The sequence below is a fragment of the Netta rufina genome, assembly GCF_964035555.1.
Source record: "Netta rufina genome assembly, chromosome: 11".
Taxonomy (NCBI): domain Eukaryota; kingdom Metazoa; phylum Chordata; class Aves; order Anseriformes; family Anatidae; genus Netta; species Netta rufina.
Genome location: NC_140134.1, coordinates 13,095,039 through 13,116,409, shown reverse-complemented (window position 1 = coordinate 13,116,409; position 21,371 = coordinate 13,095,039). Strand labels below are relative to the sequence as shown.

The 21,371-nt window shown below is 36.8% G+C and overlaps 1 protein-coding gene across 1 annotated transcript in view; it reads right to left on the bottom strand.

Annotated features, from left to right (window-relative positions):
* Positions 1-21,371, bottom strand: part of ADAMTSL3 (ADAMTS like 3) — a gene marked incomplete at both ends in the record, with an annotated part of 186,210 nt that overhangs the window by 38,994 nt on the left and 125,845 nt on the right. The window contains 7 exons of the mRNA XM_084293125.1: positions 1,649-1,935; positions 8,756-8,840; positions 10,259-10,406; positions 11,303-11,507; positions 15,781-15,831; positions 17,467-17,605; positions 20,924-21,035. Coding sequence (XP_084149251.1) covers positions 1,649-1,935; positions 8,756-8,840; positions 10,259-10,406; positions 11,303-11,507; positions 15,781-15,831; positions 17,467-17,605; positions 20,924-21,035 — 1,027 coding nt within the window. The remainder of the gene's footprint in view (positions 1-1,648; positions 1,936-8,755; positions 8,841-10,258; positions 10,407-11,302; positions 11,508-15,780; positions 15,832-17,466; positions 17,606-20,923; positions 21,036-21,371) is intronic.

The following is a 21,371-nucleotide window of genomic DNA, read 5'->3' as shown; positions in this document are numbered from 1 at the left end:
TCCATCAGGAACAAAATTAAGCCAGATGCGATTCTGTTCATCAGTCATTTTGAATTTCCTTTGTACCAGCAAATGAAACTGCTGTCTTTAGTATAACCTCCTTAAATTACCTTTAGTTTGCACTCTAAGTGCAATTTGTGAATGTTTTTGCATGGACAAACTCACATGTGAAAACACTGGCAATGCAAATATACACATGTAACAGCAGACAAAGATTAGAGATTATTTCAGCCTAGACTTCCACTGATCTTCTCAAAATTCAAAACCTTTGGAATCTTAAAACAACTCTGAGAAATATATTAGCTAAAAAGTAATAAAATACATTTAAGATGGCAATTAAATGATCTTATATTCCAAAAATCACTTGGGATCTGAAATAAGCTACAAATTCAGTAGTAATGAAAGCCTCATTTCTGCTTAGTTCTAAAAACAATTCCCTCAAAATGAAGAAAAATAGACACTCAATAGCAATAGCTGTTGCTACCATCACATTGGTATACATACATAGTTGCACTATAGCCTTGCTATTGGTCATGTCCACTGAAGGTAGTGGAAGAATAAGATGCATCACCTTTTGTGCATGTGCTGTTATTCCTATGGATCAGTATTCCTATGCTGATCAGAAAACAGCAGTAGTAAATGATAAATGATGCACTTATCAGCCACTTACCATAGCATTCAGGGGCATCCATCCCAAATTCTGTCTTCAAGTTTTGAACTGGTGAATAATACAAAAGAAGGCTGCTTTCTGTGAGCTCTAGACTGGGCTCTCCACTTCCCTTTGTAGCTGCTCTCCCCTTTCCTACATTTTTTATTTCTTCTATGGGTACAACTGTCTTCACTTCCCACTGATGTCATTATTCCTGTCATATATAGGTGTGTTCACAATTCCACTGCCTCCACTTAACACTTCATAACTCACTTCTGTGTTCAGTCCCAAAGTACTGTATGTAGTAGCAACACCAGCAACCTTGTCTAGCTACATGTTCTTAGGACGACAGGGAGATTCGATTACATCCAAAAAGGAATGTGCCTAACTACCTGCAGACAGATGTATGGCACGGAGTTCCTATAGAGTGATATACTGTACCAAGACCTAAACAAATTCCTGTTTGATCTTCAGGCTAGTCAGACTGAAAACAATATATATTACACATAATTTTCTATGTGTAATAATATATAGAAAACATAATTTTGTATTCCTACTCTACTGTGGAAAATTGCAGCATTTTGGAAGATAATGATTAATTAGCAAGGGAATTTATCAGGCCCATCACTGATGCATTAAATGTAGTCTTACCACCAACTGCCTGGCAGCCAAGATTCCTGCAGCAATAAGGCTGAAGAAAGTTTCTCTGGCAAAGAGTTCTTACACCTTACTTAGTCAAATAAACCCTTCTGCTTGAGTATATGAAATAAAGAAAACATAGCTTAAATTACTCCACCGATAACGTAAAAAAAAAAAAATTAAAGTTGAAGCTGCATGTTTTTCTACATATCAGCATAGCTAGTTTGGGCTGACACTAATAGAAGAAACAGTAATTTCAAAAAATTCCAAAATTCTCACAAGTCAGGATTTACCAAAAAAACAAAAAAAAACAAAAAAAAAAAAAAAGAGGTTAAAAAAAGAAAGGTTAAATAAAAGTACCTTCAAGACATGTGGCTGAACAAGGAGTAAAACCAATGTATTCCCAGTCATAAATCACACTCCCATCTTCAGCATGTGAAAATTCTGGTGTGTAGGGGACAGGATCACTGTCACAGGATGGTTGGTGACATACTCGTTCTGTGGGGGGCTTCTCATCTTCACATTCCTCCTCAGGCAGTTCTACCTCGGTCTGAGTAAATGCAAGAAGAATTCGGCACTTCACATCTCGCACCTGTATGCCATTGCCACATGTGGCACTGCATGGAGACCAAGGCTCTGGAATAAACCTGCAAATGATCACAGTGCAATAGAAACATTTAAATTTAACTCCATATACTTGTGTCGAGGTGTGCACAGAGACAGCATAGCTAAAACATAAATGTATGCCTATACACAAAGTAGGTAATGCTTAATACTATTTGATGTTTAAATTGAATGCATGATCAAGTGTGTTATTTTAAACCAGACCATTTCTCAAAATTCAATACATAAGAAAAGATGTAGGATAAAAGGCAAAAGAAGGCAAGAGCAAAAAGACAAATCATGAAGAACAGGGAAAACTGTATCTTTTTAGGAGGGAAAAAAAAAGACTTCACCTAGATCTCTTCACAAACTCTCACAGCAGAAAAAGAGGAAAAATTCCATGAAGACATAGCTGTACAAAACATTTATCTCCCCAGGTACACAAAGTTAGGCATATACCAGAAGTGTATTTGCTTTCTTCTTAAATCTATGAGAAAGGCAATCACCATACATCATACTAATAATCAGAGACCAGAGAGAAGAAAACCACTTTCAAATGTAGCTCTCTCCAGTGTGCAACACCTCAGGCTGTTCTTCAAGATTAATCTTATAAAAAGCCTCTCATCTTCAATAAAGAGGTCTAACTAGCTGAGTCTATAATCCATCATTTTTATTAGAAGGCATTTATGCTCCTGATGAACTGTAGTAAAATTTTATTTTACAGATCATGAATTTACTAAATAAAAGTAGCTTTCAGTCTATGATATTCTCTGACTTTGAGGGTCACATTAATATCTGATGATAGTTCTCAATATCACACTAAAGCCATGGGGCTGAATTTCATTAATAAAGTCATCTTAAGTAGCTTTGGGGTACAATTTATAAGAAACCAAATAGAGTTTCACAAAACATTTTTTACAAAGGTTTCAGTTGCACTTTATTATATGCTCAAATACAGATGATGATCAAAATGCAGCTGGCAGATGTTAGAGAACATATTTGACCAATGCTAAAATGTATATGAAAGGAAAAAATCAAAATAGGATTCAAAGATTTTCTCCTTATCTTTGATTAAGAATACTCTTCCTCTGTACTGTAGGAAAGCTGCCTTATGAATATAGGAACAGTTGTGTAGGACTGACAAAAAAATGTATTTACAATCTGCATACACAGTAAGCATAGAAAAATGTCAACACAGCGTGGTTGATTCCGTGGAGAGTTTATCATCTTGAGCCAACTAGTTCTTGCCAGTATATACAGAGGAAGAATCAAATATGAAAAAGGAGAACAGATGAGTGGATAGCCTGTGCGGATACTCTAACTCAGTTCATGGCATAGTCACCCAAGCTATCCATGTGATAGACCCCAAAACAGATTGTTTCCTTTTTCTTCCTGTGGAAGAAAAGAATAGCTGTTCTTCCTAATTCTAAGAAAAGTTAAAAGGTAAATAACTACTGCTTAAGGAGAAGTCCCTGACGTACTTCAGTAAAGGACTCTGTATTCCCTGCTCCTACTGAAACCAAGGAAAACTACAAGTGCTTGCCACCTCACAAGTTTGACAACCTTTGAAGTGCATGACCAGTTTGGTTTTTATTGGAAGAGTGTTGTCAAAATGATGGATGGTTGTGTTCTACAGTGGTAAAAAAAATAAAAATGAGTAAATGTCATACAAGTGTAACCTAATGGGTCATTCTGTTCAATGGCAAAGCTAGCAGTGGTCAATGGCCAAATGCTTTTGATAATGAATTCTAAATGAACATCTGTGGGAAAAGATGTGAAGGAAGGATTTCTCTTACTCCAGCAGATAAACTCAGTGTAACCCTTAAATATCAGATTTCACAGTCTTCCCAAATACAGTCATGTAAACTACCTAGGGCAGCCATGGCAAAATCACCCTCATTAAATGAAACACTTCAGCATGTGCCTGACTAAATGTATTAGCAGTCTTGAATTCTGTAGGACTGTAACATGCTCAGAGTTAAATTTATGCTTAAGGGTTTTATTGGATCAAAATCATTGTGCATAGGCTTACAAAACTCTGATTTCCCTCTCCAAAAATGACCGGTTTCTGTATTAAAAAAAAAATAAAATAAAAATGTCCATTTGTAGTTGTGTATCTAATTTGAAATACAAAATCGATGGACATTCACAGTTGAAAAGAGTTTGTCAGTGTTCTAACCACACCTAAGAGTTTACAGTCTGAAAGCAAGGAATTCTTTTTGGTAAAAGTATGACAGCAACATACCAGAAATGTGTCAGTTTTGTATACTGTTAGCCGAATGCCTTAAAACATTCCAAAAATAACCTATGATGCATTCTTTTGAAATCCTGTGTAGCTGAAAGGCAATTTTGAACCACAGCAATCCATTCATTCAGCAAACAATTGAAGAAACTCAGAAATATAAAGAAATTCAGAAAATTCTACCCGTTTTTTTCTGTGACTTATAGCAAGCCTATATTATAATTAAGGCTTTCCTGCTGAATATCGGTGTCTTGGATTTTACAGTGAAGATTAAAAAAAAAAAAGGTATGTTTTAATCTACCTTGGCATTTGCTAAACTAGTCATGTGATTATTTAGCTATTAAAGTCCTTAATTATAGGTACCTTAAAAAGAAGCCAATGGAGATGGTTAAAACAACAACAATAATAATAATAAATTATTATTTATAATAATAATTGGAGAGTGTGAGAGCTCCAGGGGTTGGCATTATATCTGCATTTTGAGTTCACATTTATTTATTTATTTTTAAGATTTAGTTGTCAACATATTCTCCACCAAAGACTGTGACAGAGATCATTAAATCAAATTCGATCAACCTTGGAAGTGATATATTTTTTTTATTCAGTGGCATTCACAGCACACATATGGCAAGGCTTTAGATTTGATACTTCCCTGAAGCAAATAGAAATTCAGTCTTCTTTTGTTGGGCATACACTCAGAGTGATTTCAGGTCAGGATTAAGAAGCATCAAAGCAGTTGTATTATGATGCCCTGTAGATCATCATGAATTTAAAATGGATTCAATTAGGTGGCTGTAATTCTCAAACTTTTCTAAGACCTTTACATTTGTAGATGAGACTACTCTTTGATTTAACAACAACAACAAAAAAAAAAGTAAGAAAAAAATGCAAATTGGAGTAGGCACAACTTTTCACAATTAGAATTTTTCTATAGATATTCTTATGAAGGCAGCGTCGTAATCTTATACTTCTGTTATCATGTGTTCAGGTATTAAAGATGCACACACTACAGAAGCAGTGTAGAGTATGTCCACCCTGCATTGTTACCAGTTTAACACTAAGGGAAGCGTGCATTCACCTGCACACTTGGAAAAAGCCAATGTGGGATGACCTGGAAAATAAAGCAGTAGCTTAAACTACTGATGGTAAGAAGGAGACTGACCAGCCCAACCCAACCCAATCAAATCTAAACTGAAAACTTAACTCAGCATAGCCTTCTCCAGCTTTCTGAAGATTTTGAAAACATGTTGTCTCTCTTTTTTTTTTTTTTTTTCTTAATGCCTGCAGTTCTTGTTTTCAGTTAAGACAGGAAATGCCTAAATCCTGAAAAAAGGCTGCTCTTGTGATATTTCCAGTCCAACCCTACTGCGCCAAGGGGCCTGAATAAAATTTTGCAGAAGCATCTAAAATGTTGGCTGCTTACTGGGGCAGAACTTCCACAGTGCTGGCACCCTACCCCTCCCTGAAGCATCACCTTTGCCTGATCTAAGCGGAGTTGCACTGTCAGTTTTTATCAATCTTGCATGTAATGATATACAAAATCACCAGAAAATTTTCAGAGAAGTGAAAAATGTGTAATTGTCTATCACCATGGCCACAATGGGGGCATTTCTGTGAAAATGACTGGGAAACACAATGAGCAGTAACCTTCATGAAACACACCATATTTCACCTTTACTGAGTGCAACTCAACAAACCGAGTGATTATTTTTTAGCTCAGGTTGCTGAAAAAATATATCAGCTTTTGAAGACATTTCAATTTTGTCCTAAACCATGACAGGGAAAGGCAGTTGAGGTGTCTATTTCTTTAACTTATGATACAAAAAAGATGCAAAAATCTTGCTGAATCTTCTCTGTGAATCCCACTGTAACTAAGAAGGCTCAAGGGAAGAACATTTAAAATAATGATCGGTATCAACTGTCATCACATTCCACAACTGAAAACTAAAAAGGTCAGACCTACATTTTTTTTGGCCTCACTTTAAGGGCAGTCATATTTTATATTGCTAATAATAAAAAAAAAAGGAGCTTTTGAATGTTCCCTCTCTATGTAAATTCAGGACACCAACCGTGGTAGACCACAGCGGCAGAAGTATTTATCTTCCACAAGCTCCTTTTGGCATATCCACACTTGTGGGTTCTAAAACACAGCTGCATTTATTCTCTTATTCATTATCAACTAAAATATCACACAAAAGCATAGAAAGACAGTAGTAATAAGAGGATGGACAAGAAGTTGAGACTTCATATTGTGGTTTAAGTTTGTATGACAAGAGAATAAGTAAAACTAGAAGTGATGGCATTTTACCAAGGAAATGATAAGCCTCCTGCTAGGGAGCGGTGGGCTATGAGTTATCACACTGGACCATGTGTAAATTAAACAAACAAACAAACAAAAAAACACAAAACAAAAACACAAAGTGAAACATATCCAAACCAGAAGGAAATCTTGTTATAATTTACTCTGGGAGAAGTAACAACCTACTGGTACAGTTTCTTTTAAAATCCTAAACCCTGACCCAAAAAACTTACTCCAACTAGAAAAGACCGGAGCAGTTAGGGCATAAGATTTAAAGCATCTCGTGAGAAACTGCTTTGTTTGCAAAGCACTGTCTACATGACCAACAGGCAATCTGCAAAAACAAATGAGGTCAGGGATCAGTTATTTCTCATTTCTCCTTACTCGACGGCTTCCTTATAAGAGTAAAGTAAGAGCAGGTGGCAGCAGGTAGAAATAAACAAATAGAGAATCTGGCTGGAGCATTAGAGCCATGTCCCAGGAGAGCCCAGAGTACCCTGACTAGGAAAGCAAGAGAACCTCAGCAGCACAGTAAAGAGGACAGCTGACTAGGGTCATCAGTGAGAAGTGGCCGGAGAAACCTTTTAGATGTGGTTGAAGATGCTTCTGGAAAATGTGAAGGAAAGATCCTTGGACAAAGTAAGGATCATGAATGAAAGTGAGGAAGAGCTAGAATTCCAGAGTAAGTGAAGAGAAAAAAATTTAGGAAACTGCATTGCTGCAGAGCTATGACAGAACGTACGCTATGACAGAATGTACACATGGCTGCATTCACGCTGCAAGGCCATGGTGGAATAGATCAATCATGTCTAGGAAGGCATGAATAACTGCTTTCTTTTTGAGGAAAAGGTAAGAGTGAACCCGTTACAAAGTTTCCAGCTCAGCTCTATTATATTCTAAATATACTCTAAACTGGCATGCTGTGTCCCTGCCAGTCCTCCTTGCTTATTCTGTCAGACTGCTGCTGAAGAATCCTAAAAACCTAGAGACTTCATTAATGCACAGTTGCCACATGATTATTTTGTAATGCTAGAGATGATTTTCTTTATTGCTTCATGCTGAATTCTCTTGAGATGTGGCCTCCTATATATTCATTCTGATATGCTGACATTCAACAGGCACATTTGATTGCATCACTCCCTTTGACAATCACACTTTATTTTTATAACTTTGCTACTACTCTACCTGAATTCAGGGCCACCAATTTGGAGAGTGAAATAACCACTCACAGTAGGTTGACCCTTGACTTGAGAGGCTAGTGCAGGAAAAAGTTTAAAGTACAGTCACCATAACAATGCAAACACCTGTTTGGCAAGAGGTTTCTTCCGTGAGTCACTGCAGGTGTAAAGATTTTATTACTCATGATCACACCTGTTGATGCACATGTGCCAAAAATCAGGAATAGCTAGATGGAGGAATTAAAATAAGAGGTTATGGGGCATACTCTGCTTTCAGATAGAGCAATATAATTCCAAAGTTAGATGAGCTTTAGTAAGCTCACTTAAATTATTTTAAACTGTAGCTGCTACAAACAAGTACAGAATTTGGCTAACCACAGCAGAGCACTGTTCAAAAACTCTCACAAAACCCTTATAGAAAGATTCTACTTCCTAGAAAGTTATATACTAAATATTGGATATATTAGTTGAATATATGCAAGAAATGTACACAGCAATACAAGCAACTTTGTAGATGTCCTAACATACAAGGGACAGGAACAAGTGTAGCTGGATTTAGGTTATGCTTTCATCCCCAGGGCATAAGTGTTGTCAGGCTTATGCTCATCAGCTTTTAAGGGACTCAAAAAATCCAGATGTTATTTCACACACACGTGTGTAAAATGTCACATCTTATCCCCACAGATTCAGCTAAGCTCATAGATCAGCAGGTTTTTCTCACTTTCTTAATGCACTGTCCCCCTCCCCCTCCAAGGAAATCCTGGCAACCCTACGAAGTACATTTTTAATAGAACCACTACATTCTTGAGGTAACGGCAATGTCTGGGATAAAACTGAACTTATTTACTGCACATCAGCTGAAATGCTTCCACACGCATTAATTTTAGTCTTAATTAGGTTAAATTAAGATCCCTTTACTTTGCTTGAATGATAATAGGGACACTATTAATAGAGTAGCTCTATGTCATCCAGAACAGGAGCTCCAGAAGCAAAGCTGTTGAGATGTAAAATTAGGAACAGCTCACAACACAACTCATCTCCAAGGAGGGCCAAATGTCAAAGCAAACTGCAGAGCAACAGTCATTCCAGATGATCTGCAAAATATGCTGGAAATGTTTCTGCACTCTAAAATACAATGTACTTACGTTGGCTCTTCTGAGACTGTTCTGGTCTCTTCCATTTCATGTGCCTGTTTAAACCATGGCAATTTTGCTTCCACAGGACTTTTTTCTGGTAGAGAAAGAGAAAACAAACACCTCAACAATTCCTCCAAAAATAAAGCAAGTAGTAGATACTAGCATTATTCATCTTAACATTTCACACTTTACACTGCCTATTGATCTAATGCTTATGAATAAAGATATACTGGATAATAAAATAAAATTGATTAGGAAATTTCTTCATGATGTTTGAGATCCATCCTGACACTATGCTTTACTGATAGGGTACCAGTAATCCAATTTTATTTCTATTTAATCTTTGACTTCTTTCCTACATCTTCCCCAAGTACAAGCAGTTTCTATTAGATTGTAGCTTATATTTCAGTGTAACGAATTATCATCATAACCTAAGTTTGTAGCTGAAAAAGAAGTCAGAACAAAGCAAAAACACATTATTCTGCAGATGGAGTGGCTTCATTAGATTTTCGTATGAAATGTTATTTTTGCTAACCAGGTTAGCCAGCTTTACCAAAATTACAATTCACCATAAAAAAATCAACAAATTCTAGCATCTTTTATCTGTCTGAACATCCTAAACTTCTGTGATTCTTTTCTTGGGGTACTGTTAGATAGTTGAGGATGTCTACCTCCAAACCTAAGTGAAATCACAAAAGGTTCTTAGAATTTCAGTGCTGGTTTCTACCTCATGGTTTAACTCTGGATTCTTTGTGCTTGAAGAATTGTCTGGAATCTGAAAACATTGTGTAGAGAAACATAAGGTCATCTACAGATAACCTGCACCTTTTCTGTGTAAATTTTTATGGTGAATGTCTGAAATGTTGGGGAAAAAAGGAGAAAGTAGCACCAACCAAAATTTTCTGTGCCCAGAGGGAGAGAAATTAACAAGGGACAAGACATACTACTTCCCCACCACCAGCACAACACATACACCTTTGTTTTTCCTCTCACCTTCACATCTACTCTTTTATGCCCTATCAACTCTTTTAGAGATTGTACCATTTCATTCACCAGGCATTTTATATAAACAAAAATGGAGAAGAGAGAAAGAAACCAGTTTGTCTATAACTCAATGAACTGATGAAGCCCACCGAGAATCTTGACACATTTCATGAGATGCAAGCAAACAACATCCCAGATGATACATACAGACTATCATTCCCATTTCAAGTGTTACTGAACAACTCTTCCTCACCATCTTGAACTCGTTAATTCTGTTTTTCCCGGTTTGACCAAGCTGTATAGAACTGGTTAGCATGTTCACTTCATGACAGTCTGACCACATTATCAGCAAAGAATATCAGCAGGACACTTTTCCTAGCACCAATAATTAAAATGCCTATTTCTGCCAAGACTGAAATAAGTCCTAGTAAATTCCAGCTTCTGGCATTTCTGAAAGGTTACCAGGGGCTTTTAATTCTCTTAACAAAAATGTAAAACAATAACAGACCCAGACAAAATTCCAGTTACCTCTTGGCTTGTAACACGGTATTGGCACGATGCACTCTTCTTTTATGTGAAGTTTAAGTTGTGGATTACAGCCACCGACATGCTGCCCACGGTGGTCAATACACAGCACTACTCGGTAACGTAAGCCTCGGCCACATGTGACTGTGCACTGCAGGAGACAATGTAATCATCTCATTCTCTCTCTTTTTTATTCTATTTACAGATACTGACAAAAAGCAAGTTTGAAGTACTGGTATGTTCTCTAAAGTCTTTCCAGAATTAATCAGATATCAGAAACACGTGAATATGACCTTGCATTGCTAGGTGAATAAAAAGAAGGTTGATGCTGGAAAAAATGCCTAAGTTTTGGGAATACAAATGATTTCTTGGGTTTCTATAAAGCTTATCTGATTGGCAACAGTCTAAAACAGAAGTGGCTATGTACTGAGAATATGCTCTCTCAGAGTGGTCATTTTCAGTTTAAACTGGGTCAGACGTGCTGCAAGAACTGTTTCTTCACTGCATGTCAGTGATGTCATTTGGATGAACTAAGGAATTATAGAAGCGTTGAGCTATCTGACTGTATCAGATAACTACAGCCAAGATAAGTTGGCTTTATGTTCTTGTTCTTATAATGAAAGGTAAGAATGCTGGAAAATTACCCTTGCAGACATGTCAGCCCCTAGACAGCCATGCCTTTAGCTATTATATGGAGTGAAAGATTACATTTATCAAGAACTGAGAGACAAACAACCTGATTGCAAAGGGGTTTGACCTCTGACTCTAATTTCTCCTCTGTGTAAAGCAAGAATTCAACAGGCATAAATAATTCTATGTGCTTTTCTTTACACAGACACGTTAACTATTTTTTATTATCAGGCCAAGTTACTTAGCACAAACTTCTCCTAGTAAGTGCTATGAATTATGCTTGCATTTTTTTTTCAGTAGCCCTGAGCTCACAAATACACGGTAACATAAGAATACAGGATTTCTTTAAGAAAAAAAAATAATAAAAGTAATAAAAATAATAATAATAATAATGGTCCAAATTGCTTTTCAACTTACTTGAGACCATTCCATTGCCACCCATTTAGGACAATCAAACAGATTACAGGTCTGAATGACTTTGGGTTTAGGGGCATACATGCATTTCCATTCTTCCACTTGCAGAATCTCTCCGTGTATGGTCTCCTCTACACACACAAAACTTCTCCTCTGAATACCACCTCCACAGGAAACAGAACATGCAGTCCAAGGGTTATGTTCCCACCTGGAAAAAGAACTCATATATATTAAAAACAAGGCTATTTTTTATTTCTCTAAACTCTTTTAAAGTGCAAAATACCGATACCAACATTAGTGTAATTAAAGCTCACTGATACTTCGTTGCTTGATTCTTACCACACAGTGAATATAAATACATTGAATTAGACTTAACTTGCATTATTCCAGACTTAAATTCATGTGCAAAATGAGAAGACAAAGAACTATAAATTTAAGTAAGTTTCCCAAAATAACTGAAGTCTAATTTTCACATATATGTTAAAGACCCTAAATGTACCAAGTTTGATTACTGGAATGATTTTCTTGCAAATAGTCTACATCACCTAAAAAGAATATTTTTCACAGTTAATTTACATGGTCACATTGTACTTTTCTTACCATTGTCAGAGACCAGACCTGAGATCTGTCTGTCCAAAGACAAAGACAGAACTGGCTGTGCTGGCTGAGGTTGTTATTGCCCACTGTTGCTCATTGCTGCCCACATTATGCAGACTACCCTTAAAAAATCAGTTCATGAAAGAATTTTTATGGCAATTCTAATACTTGCTTTGGACAAAATCAGCTATTCAGCTATTTCAACTCGAACTGTCTTCATCCATAAGGACCCTGAACAAATTAAATTGCGACAGGTACCATTTGGCTGGTCACCACTGCAGTTCTGCAAGAGTTTTCCACCCGCATTAAAATGCCATTGAATGAGTTTGTATTTTCCAACTTGTTTCAAGTAAAAGGCAGCTATTCTTCCATTTCAGCCGCTTCAGCTAACCTAGCTGATTTCTCCTGAAGCAAGGAGATACAGAGATCAAGGAAAACTCACACAGCCCTGCCAACAAGAAGGGCTGTGGGGTAATAGCCTCCAACAGGAGGATGAAAAACAACTTGGTTGGGAGGGAATGTCTTCAAAATGGACAATTGTGCACAGTCTTAGACCTAGCTATGGCAAAGATGGAAATTACTGCATGTTCTGGGTTGAGAACATGGATGTTTTTAGGTTACAAGCTTTGTTTCAGTTATTTCTTGATCTTAGCATGAATGTACGTTTAAGCAACAACTTTGCAACAAAAATTAACCTCAGTGTTCCAGCTCTTGCCACTTTTACACATTACAAGCGTCTATATCCTTTACCTATAGTTTCCAGTCAGCCCCGCAGGATTTTTTTCACCCTTCACTTTCTATCTCTTGCTTTCTTTCCATCAGCTACCCAAACTAAAACCGTAACTATGGGAAATGATTGAGTTTTGCAGCACATCTTATGGTACACGGTCTTGTTTAAAAATAATTCATACTGACAATCACAGGGGCTCAGAAAGGATCATAATAATAATAATAATAATAAACAAAAAAAAACACATATCTGTTATAAAAAATGGACACAACACAACAACTACTATAATACCCCTCAAAAATCAATTCTTCAAGATGAACTATCATAGAGGAAGTCAGAATTTTGGAGCAGATGAGACAGAGGCCTATAAATCAAAGGTAAATTTAAGTAATTATTATCCATTTTCTATGATGGTAGGTAAATCAAGGATACTTCCTGTTTTAAGCAGCTCTTTAGACTGCCTATAAAAACATATTAATCATGCTTAAGGTCAACAGAAGAATGAGTATGAAACATACAGCAAGCCATGGAACATTAACCATAGAATATATACTCAAAACCATTCAGAATAAAGCTAAATGCCTAAACATCAATATCATATCACTAGTGTAAAATACATTTGAAGAGAAAAAACTACACTTTTCTTTCTTTGATTTAAATGAATGACCATTGTTAAGTCATTTTCTTCCCCAAAAATAAAACAGAAAAAGAAAAAGTCAGGAACTAAAGAGCAATTAACTGTTCAATGAATTAGCAGCTCATGGATTTATATATATAAGGCTCACTGTGCTATATGTAATACTAGCCTCACAAGTGTTTATAGCATAAAGTTTTATAGTTGTTTTTCTTTATCTCATCAGTTTCGAACACACTCCAGATCCCATACTCCCATAAGCATTTTCAAGATGGAGTGAGGTCCATGGCTACTGGGGAAAAGGGGGGTCTTGGGCAAGCAGTCAAGGAGATACTTTCCAGAACCCACAGCTGTCAAGGGATCCTCAACAGTCCAACAAGTCTGAAATAAATGGAGGCATTCCAAAAGCTTTAAAAGAAAATTTTCATCCTGGGAAATTTTTCTATTTATTTCAAAAGAATTCTCCATCTGTAAAAATATTTCAGTGGGGCATTTACAACTCTAGCCACAGGAGAACTCTTTCAAGATCTTGCGGTGCGCACCATGACTTTCCCACAACTTCCTCGTGTGAATGGGAAAGTAGTGGTAAATGCCACAGGACTGCAAGGCAGCCCTGCACATGGCCCTTGTGTTATGTAGGAGGTGTGATGTATGACTGCTGGTCAAGGTGAGGGAGCCTGTATAGCTTTGCTCAAGTATATATACAACGCTGATTTTGTGCCTGCTTTGCAAGAACAGTTTTGAGTTAGCATGTGAACAGGTAAGAAAAGACAAAGCAGAAGGAAAATGTGGAAAAAGGCCCAGCAGAACTGATGCAGACTGATGCATTATGCATATGCATATATATATATATATACACACACACACACATATATGCAAATATATGCAATATATTTATATTGTGTATATATTATAGTGCAATTACTTTACAGGCAACAGCACTGAAGCAAGACTTGTGTCCACACTGAACCAGGTTCACATCATCATGCAAGTACACAAACTGTTTCAGCTGCTGTTTTCTTTCAGTAATTCCAAAAAGATAGGGTGTTTTTACACCTCTGGAGTGTTTCTTTAGGTGCCCTCCCAATGGAAGGGACCCAGTGAATCAGCCTGCCCCATTTCCTCTCTTTCCATCCTGATGGCATCAACACAGCACCCTGCTTGGCTGTCTGCTATTTTACAGTTCTTACTCCTGAGCACTGCCCTATCAGGAAGACCATGATACCTTCTGACAGTACACACTGGGGTGCTGAAATGAGGCAGGCCTTCGTCTGCAGTTCTCAACGTTTGAAGTCAGAGAACCTGCCCACAGCTTTATCACAGGCATGATCTATCTCACCGCAGTATCATGCAAACATGCTGAGCACAGTAAAGCATAGAAAGGAGATTAAATTTCTCTTCTAACTGTTCTTCAAGCTCTGAGTAGTTCAGAAGATAAAATACTTGTGTAAATAAGTTGTGCTGACTTCCAGAGGATATGCGAAGCACAAAGGAACTTAAATTGGCAGAAGAAATGGAAGGAGAGAGAGACAGAACAATTATGGAACTTTACAGGATAAAGCTGTAAAGGAAAAAATCTCAATTTATGTATGAAAGCCAAAATACATCACTGGACAGCAGATCCACAGCAAGCGTAAATTGTTACAGAAATAAACTATGGCCATTTATATCAGCTGTAATCAGTAGCTCTACTGAGCCATGCAAATCTATGATTTCATTCATATTACTTCATATCTTCACTCCTTTAGAAAAATATACATTATTCATTTCCTGGTATACTAGAGCAGAGCTTCAACTGGGATAAATACACATCTAACTCCATTGACTACAATTCTTTACATTAATAGTAAGTCTAGCTCAATGCTTTTTTAGTCCTAACATCATTCACAAAACATTTAAACCTTCCAGAGAAGCTTTATAATCCAATGATTGACGCAGGTGAAAAAAGTAATAAAATGCAACAAATTGTGCTCTGATGACAATTTTAGGCAATAGACATTCAGACAACTCAGTATCTTTAAAATGCCGTGTCAGCCTTGAAGTCACTAAATAGAAAGTAGGTTTAAATAATAAAAAATAAGATCTTTCAAGTGAAGAGGAAGTGAAGAGTCCTTTAACATAGGAAGACCAGTTGTATAAGTGAATATATTCACTGCTTACAGCTTTAAACTAAAAATCTTTCAGTAAGAGAATCCATGGATGCATTTTAAAAGAGACGTTCTTCTTGACAGTACAACAGGGGTAGGAAGTTAGGGGAACAACTCTTTATTCTGAAGTCTTTTAAGTCAATGTTTTCAAGAGCAACATATTAAGCTCTTACTGTTAATTGTCCAGAGCATATTGAAATAACTCGTAAGCTTCAAAACTGAAGTTCAAGACTATGTTATATGCTTGCTCTCCTGTACAACAACAACAACAACAAAACAGAAGATGATTTTCCACAATCTTAGTACTCAAAAAGTATATTTGCAGTCAAAACTGTGCTAACACTGACACACATGCTATTCTGATTATACATACCGAGGAAGTGGCTGGAAGTGATCATAGGGCATGATTTCTTTAAATCCATCACTGTCAACAAAATAAATATTGCATGATTATTTCTCATACCCAAGACTATACACTAAGTACATACTCAACATGATCATGCTTAAAGTAAGCAATTTCCAAAGTGAAATGATGGAATCTTACATTTGTTATATTACCCCTGTAGCCAGCAATGACTGGTATAATCTTAACTGTTCTGCAGGGATAGAGAACTATTCACCACACAGTTTCTTCATTTCATTCCACCCAAAAAAATAAAAAATAAAAAAATAAATAAGGAAACCTTCAGCAGGATCACTAAAAAAAAAAAAATCTCTATCTGTGCTACTTTATTAATAAGAAAATTCTCGCACATATGTGATGAAGGCCTGTGAAGAACATGAGTAACAGTGAAATAAATGCACTGCAGGATTCATTCTAGATAGGTCCGAACGGTGCTTTAGCATCCTTCTAGAGCTGTTTACTATGAATCGCACAGCATAAAGCCTTACTTCCAATACTACAAAATATGTTATTATATCTAGTAGTACTTCCTTTTTTTTTCTGTCTATATAAGCTAAATGTGAAAGGAAAAAGCTAATTATCCTTCTCTAATTTTCCCGTTCCAAGTTTGTAATATTTGGCAACCACATCCATTAAGCATTATTGAAGTCATACCACTCCATAGAGTGATCAACTCTCCAGGAAAAAATCTTGAAAGCCTGCACATCTATAACTGTTAGAGGTCACTATCAATGATTATGTTCAACAGGAATGAAAGGAAATGGACAGTTTAGCTATAGGAAATGAAATCCATTGAGAGTGTTTCCTTTTCTTCTTGCATATAAGTCTAGTTTGGCCAGCTGGCATATTAATGTGAGGTTCTGGGACTTGATACTGCTATATTATTTTAAGATTCTTTAGCACAGCCAGGAAACCTCACCAGACAATCCAAAAGTTAGTTTGAAATACTGTAGTGCAATTCAATACAATTTATATATACTGTAGCCTTTATAATTTGGCAATAATATCCTTTGGCATTTGTACCACAAATATATTTATTTTGAATATTTTTTCCTATTCTTAATGTAATAGTAATAACACCAAAAAGAACACAAAAAGCATATACACACACAAACAATAAACCACCACCACCAAATCAACAAAAGCTCCAAACTATTGTCAATTCCATGGTACAAATGAAGAATGAGATTTTTTGTTAGGCGTATGAATAAACCAAGATAAACCACAAAAAAAAAGCTTGTATGATGACTGAGAACTAGAGCTACTCCCTGTTTTTAATGAAAAATTCTGAATAGCAGCATCGATAAAATTGAAAAACAGGCAAACAATCATTCCTTCTCACAAAACCTTACAAAATCTTCATGCTAGTGCCTTTGCAATCAGCATAATAAAGAAGGTAGAATTAGCCCTTGAACAAAGGCAAACTGATATTTGCAGTATCTATGCAAAGCAAAGTCTCCTGCTGTACAGCACTTAAGTGGCACAAACCCACTGATAGTGGTGACAGACATCAGCCTTTAATGTATGCAATAATCAACCAAGACTGCATAGTCTTAAAGGTGAAAAAAACAAAAACAAAACAAATTAAATATATACAACTGCTTGTTCCTTAGTAACTGTCTATAGCACACACTTACATTTATTTCTCATACAAACCTAGAAGGACAGGGATCCATGTTGCATTCTTTTAGCTTGGGCTTCGGTTTCTTATTTTCTGGATAATAGTGACAATAATGATCAGGAACAACACGCTTCAGACGAATATCCATACATTCAGCGGAATTAAGCTGATAACCTAATGCAGAAACAAAAATAAAATATGGTAATTGAGATAAATTAAAGCAGGTTTTGTTGTTCTTGTTTCTTTGTTTGTTTTCCCTTCTCAAACAATTTGCTGCCATTTCATTAATTTCCAGTGTTACTTTCCCTTGGTTTGCTTTCAGACAAGGAAACACTGCACAGGAATGTGCTGGACTATGTCTTCATTTAAGGTTCTTCAGTATAACAGTGATGTTAACCTAGCCTAACACTAGATAGACTGACACGTAACTCTAGTAATACTGTAAGGATACAAGTGAATGCATGCATATTTTTGTGACACAGGTGTACGTGTAATGGTGTAGCTCACCTGTCACAAGGTTGAGCCTACAAAGTCATACAGTTTTACTACACATTCCACAATTTCCCCAAGGAGGAGTTACCAGATACGTTAATAAGAGCTTTATTACATGGCCATGAATGCTAAAAACAAACAAACAAACAAACAAAAAAAAACCCACACCAACTTAAAACAGAAAGACAGAGGAATTGAAGAGGAGATCCAAAATCTTTGTTAAGTTAAACCACAGAAAACCAAGAAATAGTTTCAAGAACATTCCTAGTTGAAGAGCCAACAAAAGAAAACTTGAAGTAACTACTTGGTGAAAAAAAAAAAAAAAATCCATGTGGAAAGACTGGTTAACAGAAGGGATCTGAGTTTTATAAACCACTAGGTTTCTTTTTTGGCTAAGAAAAAAAGACTCATTCAGAAGAGCTGACTTGGACTTAAAATGCGGAGAGGAGGAGGATGTTCTGGTATGTGCAAAGAAAAAAAAGTTCGAAACCACAAGAATGAAAATCCAAATGGAGTCAATAAACTAACAGTGCAAGTGCCAGTGTCTACTGAAATTGCTATAGTATCATATATCAATAGCTTCATTTCTGTGTCTCTTGGCTGATTCAAAGTGTCATCGTGCTTGAGGGTGATAACCATAAAGAAGAACTAAGCAGTTCCAGTGCTCAGAGCATGTTCCTGTTCTTGTAAGCACTGAAAGTATCCAGGAGATATGCCACTTGCAAACAAGGTTAATACAATTTTTAAATGTTCTTGCTCATTCAAGCTTGACTGTGTTTTCTGATGTGTCCCTGTCACACTCCCCCTTCCTACACATGAAGATTACAGAACAAAATGTAGAAGAATTCAAGTGAGGAATAATGGTGCAGTGATTCCAAGTCTCTGTTATGAGGAACTTTTTCTTTTAGTGCCAGTGAGAGATGCCAAACACACAATTTGGATACCAAATCGGCATTAGATAACAGGTTTAATCATGCAGCTGTAATAAAACTTTTCTGCATGCCTCAGTAATATGCCATTCCTAGCACTGCTGCTTTCATGGGTAAGCAGTAGCTTGGTTTTGAGCTTTTTCACTCACTGGCCTCTCTCTGAACTGCCATTAAGAGTGTCAAGCTCTGTTGATTAAGACACAAGCTTCATATTGTAGACATGCAGCCAAAAAGCCACAAAGTAGGGCACTGAAAACAAGGACTAATTTCAAAGAGATTAACATATGCCTAGAATTTTCAAACCATAACACTGGTCTGAATAAGGCCATATCTGAGCCACTAACTTTGTGTTTACACGCAGTCCTCAAAAATAACTGCGAAGCTTTATACTTCTTGCCTTGTCACATAGATTAGGTAAAATTCATAAATACAATTAATTGGAATCATCAGAGAATATGTATTGCCATTCACATGTCTAGTAAGTGTTCCAATTCAGGAGACCAAGTATCTTTTAAGATACAGTAGTTTCACGTGGAACCACACATTTATATTGTGTTTCAGATTAAAGTGAGGTGCATGTGCCAAAGTAGATGGTCCATCAAAAGATCCCCAGACTCTTTACTTGTGCCTTAAACATCTTTGATGCTTTTTACTCATGTCCCATGCAATTATTTAAACCATGTGTGTACTCTCCTCGAAAATCACTACACCAGTATCACTAAAGGATCTCTCAGTTTGTTTTTCAGGTGACCTGGGTAATGCTGGCTAAATTTAAATAGCTATCTGTGATGTCAAAAACTCCTCTCAACACATGGCCATGCTTCTTCCAGAACGAGATATGACAAACGGGACTAGGCTGGATAAGCAGTAGCAAAGCAGACCGGCACTTTATCAAAGCATTGTATAAACTGTAGTGTTTAAGTCAGGACTAGAAGCTACAACATACTACCGTCTGCTCTAACTACAGTCATGACCACGTGTCTAGGATCAGACAGTCACAGATGTCGATAGTAGCTAGTAGATAGTAGTCCTTAAATTCTATTTATTATTCTGCGTTCTGTGTAACTAATTTCTAAACTAAGTGTTCTAAAACTCAACTTCATGTCTACCACCATGGCTAGAAGTGCCTTCTTTTAACCTCTGAATTATCTTTATTTTCTCCTTTAATTTCTTTGTTTACTCTCCAAAATATCTTTTAGGAATCAATATTTTCCACTCTGAATGCCATATTGTCCTGGTTTCAGTTAGGACAGAGTTAATTTTCTTCCTAGTAGCTGATAGAATGCTGTTTTGGCTTAGGATGAGAAGAGTGCTGATAACATGCTGATGTTTTAATTGTTGCAGAGCAGTGCTTACACCAACCAAGGACATTTCAGCTTCTTGCTCTGTCCTGCCAACGGGCAGGCTGAGGGTGCAGCAAGAGCTAGGAGGGGACAGACCCAGAGCAGCTGACCTATACTGGCCAAAGGGGTATTCCACACCATCTGACATTGTGCTGAACAATATATAGGGGTGGCTACCCGGGGGAGGAGGGCCGGACTGCTCGGGGTTAGGCTGGGCATCGGTCAGCAGGTGGTGAGCAATTGCATTGTGCATCACTTGTTTTGTACACATTATTATTAGTAGTACTATTATCATCATTATTGCTATTATTATTAATGTTATTATTATTTTCCTGTCTTAATAAACTGTCTTTATCTCAACTCACAGGCTTCACTTTCCCATTTCTCTCCCCCATTCCAGAAAGGGAGGGGGGAGGGTGGGCGAACGGCTGTGTGGTGTTTAGCTGCCGGCCAGGTTAAACCATGACACATATCTTTATATCTTAATCAAAGATCTTACTCAAGTGATCATTACTTATGATAGCTTGACTTCCGGTAATACAAGATGAAAAACTTTTCTCATACTAACTGAACCAACTTACCTGCTACTCTGGCATGTATTTTTCTGAAGAACTACCAGTGTGCAAAGAAACACAAACATTTCAAATAACAAGATGTAGATGAAAGTTGTAGGTCAGCCACTTTCAATCTTCACCTGTAAACACTTCTGAAGAATTACCATTACTTACCTCCTCCACATGTCACTGTGCAGGGGAAGAACTCAGTTTGTCTCCACTGATGACTGATAGGTTGATAGAAAAAGAACTGAACCACACTTTCTTTGGATCCAGAGTACCTGGTCTAGAGAAATTTCCATTACAACACATGTGTATATTGTACTCCACTGTTCATGACATTTCAAAACATAATTCATATGTAACAACAGTGCAGACAGTAATATGACAAGAGGCATAGAACCTCTAGAAATGACAGAGTAACAGTAAATTTAAGTTTCCAGTGGTCAAACTCTTGTATATTACTTTGTTTTTCAAAATTTTCAAGGTACTAATACGACTATTTGATTATCAATCCTTGCTTGGCAAAGCTCCCAGTTGTGTTCTTCTTCTTTATCTCTTTATCAGCAAAATATTAAAAATTTGCTGGAGGGGAAGTGTAGAACTGACCTAAACATACTAG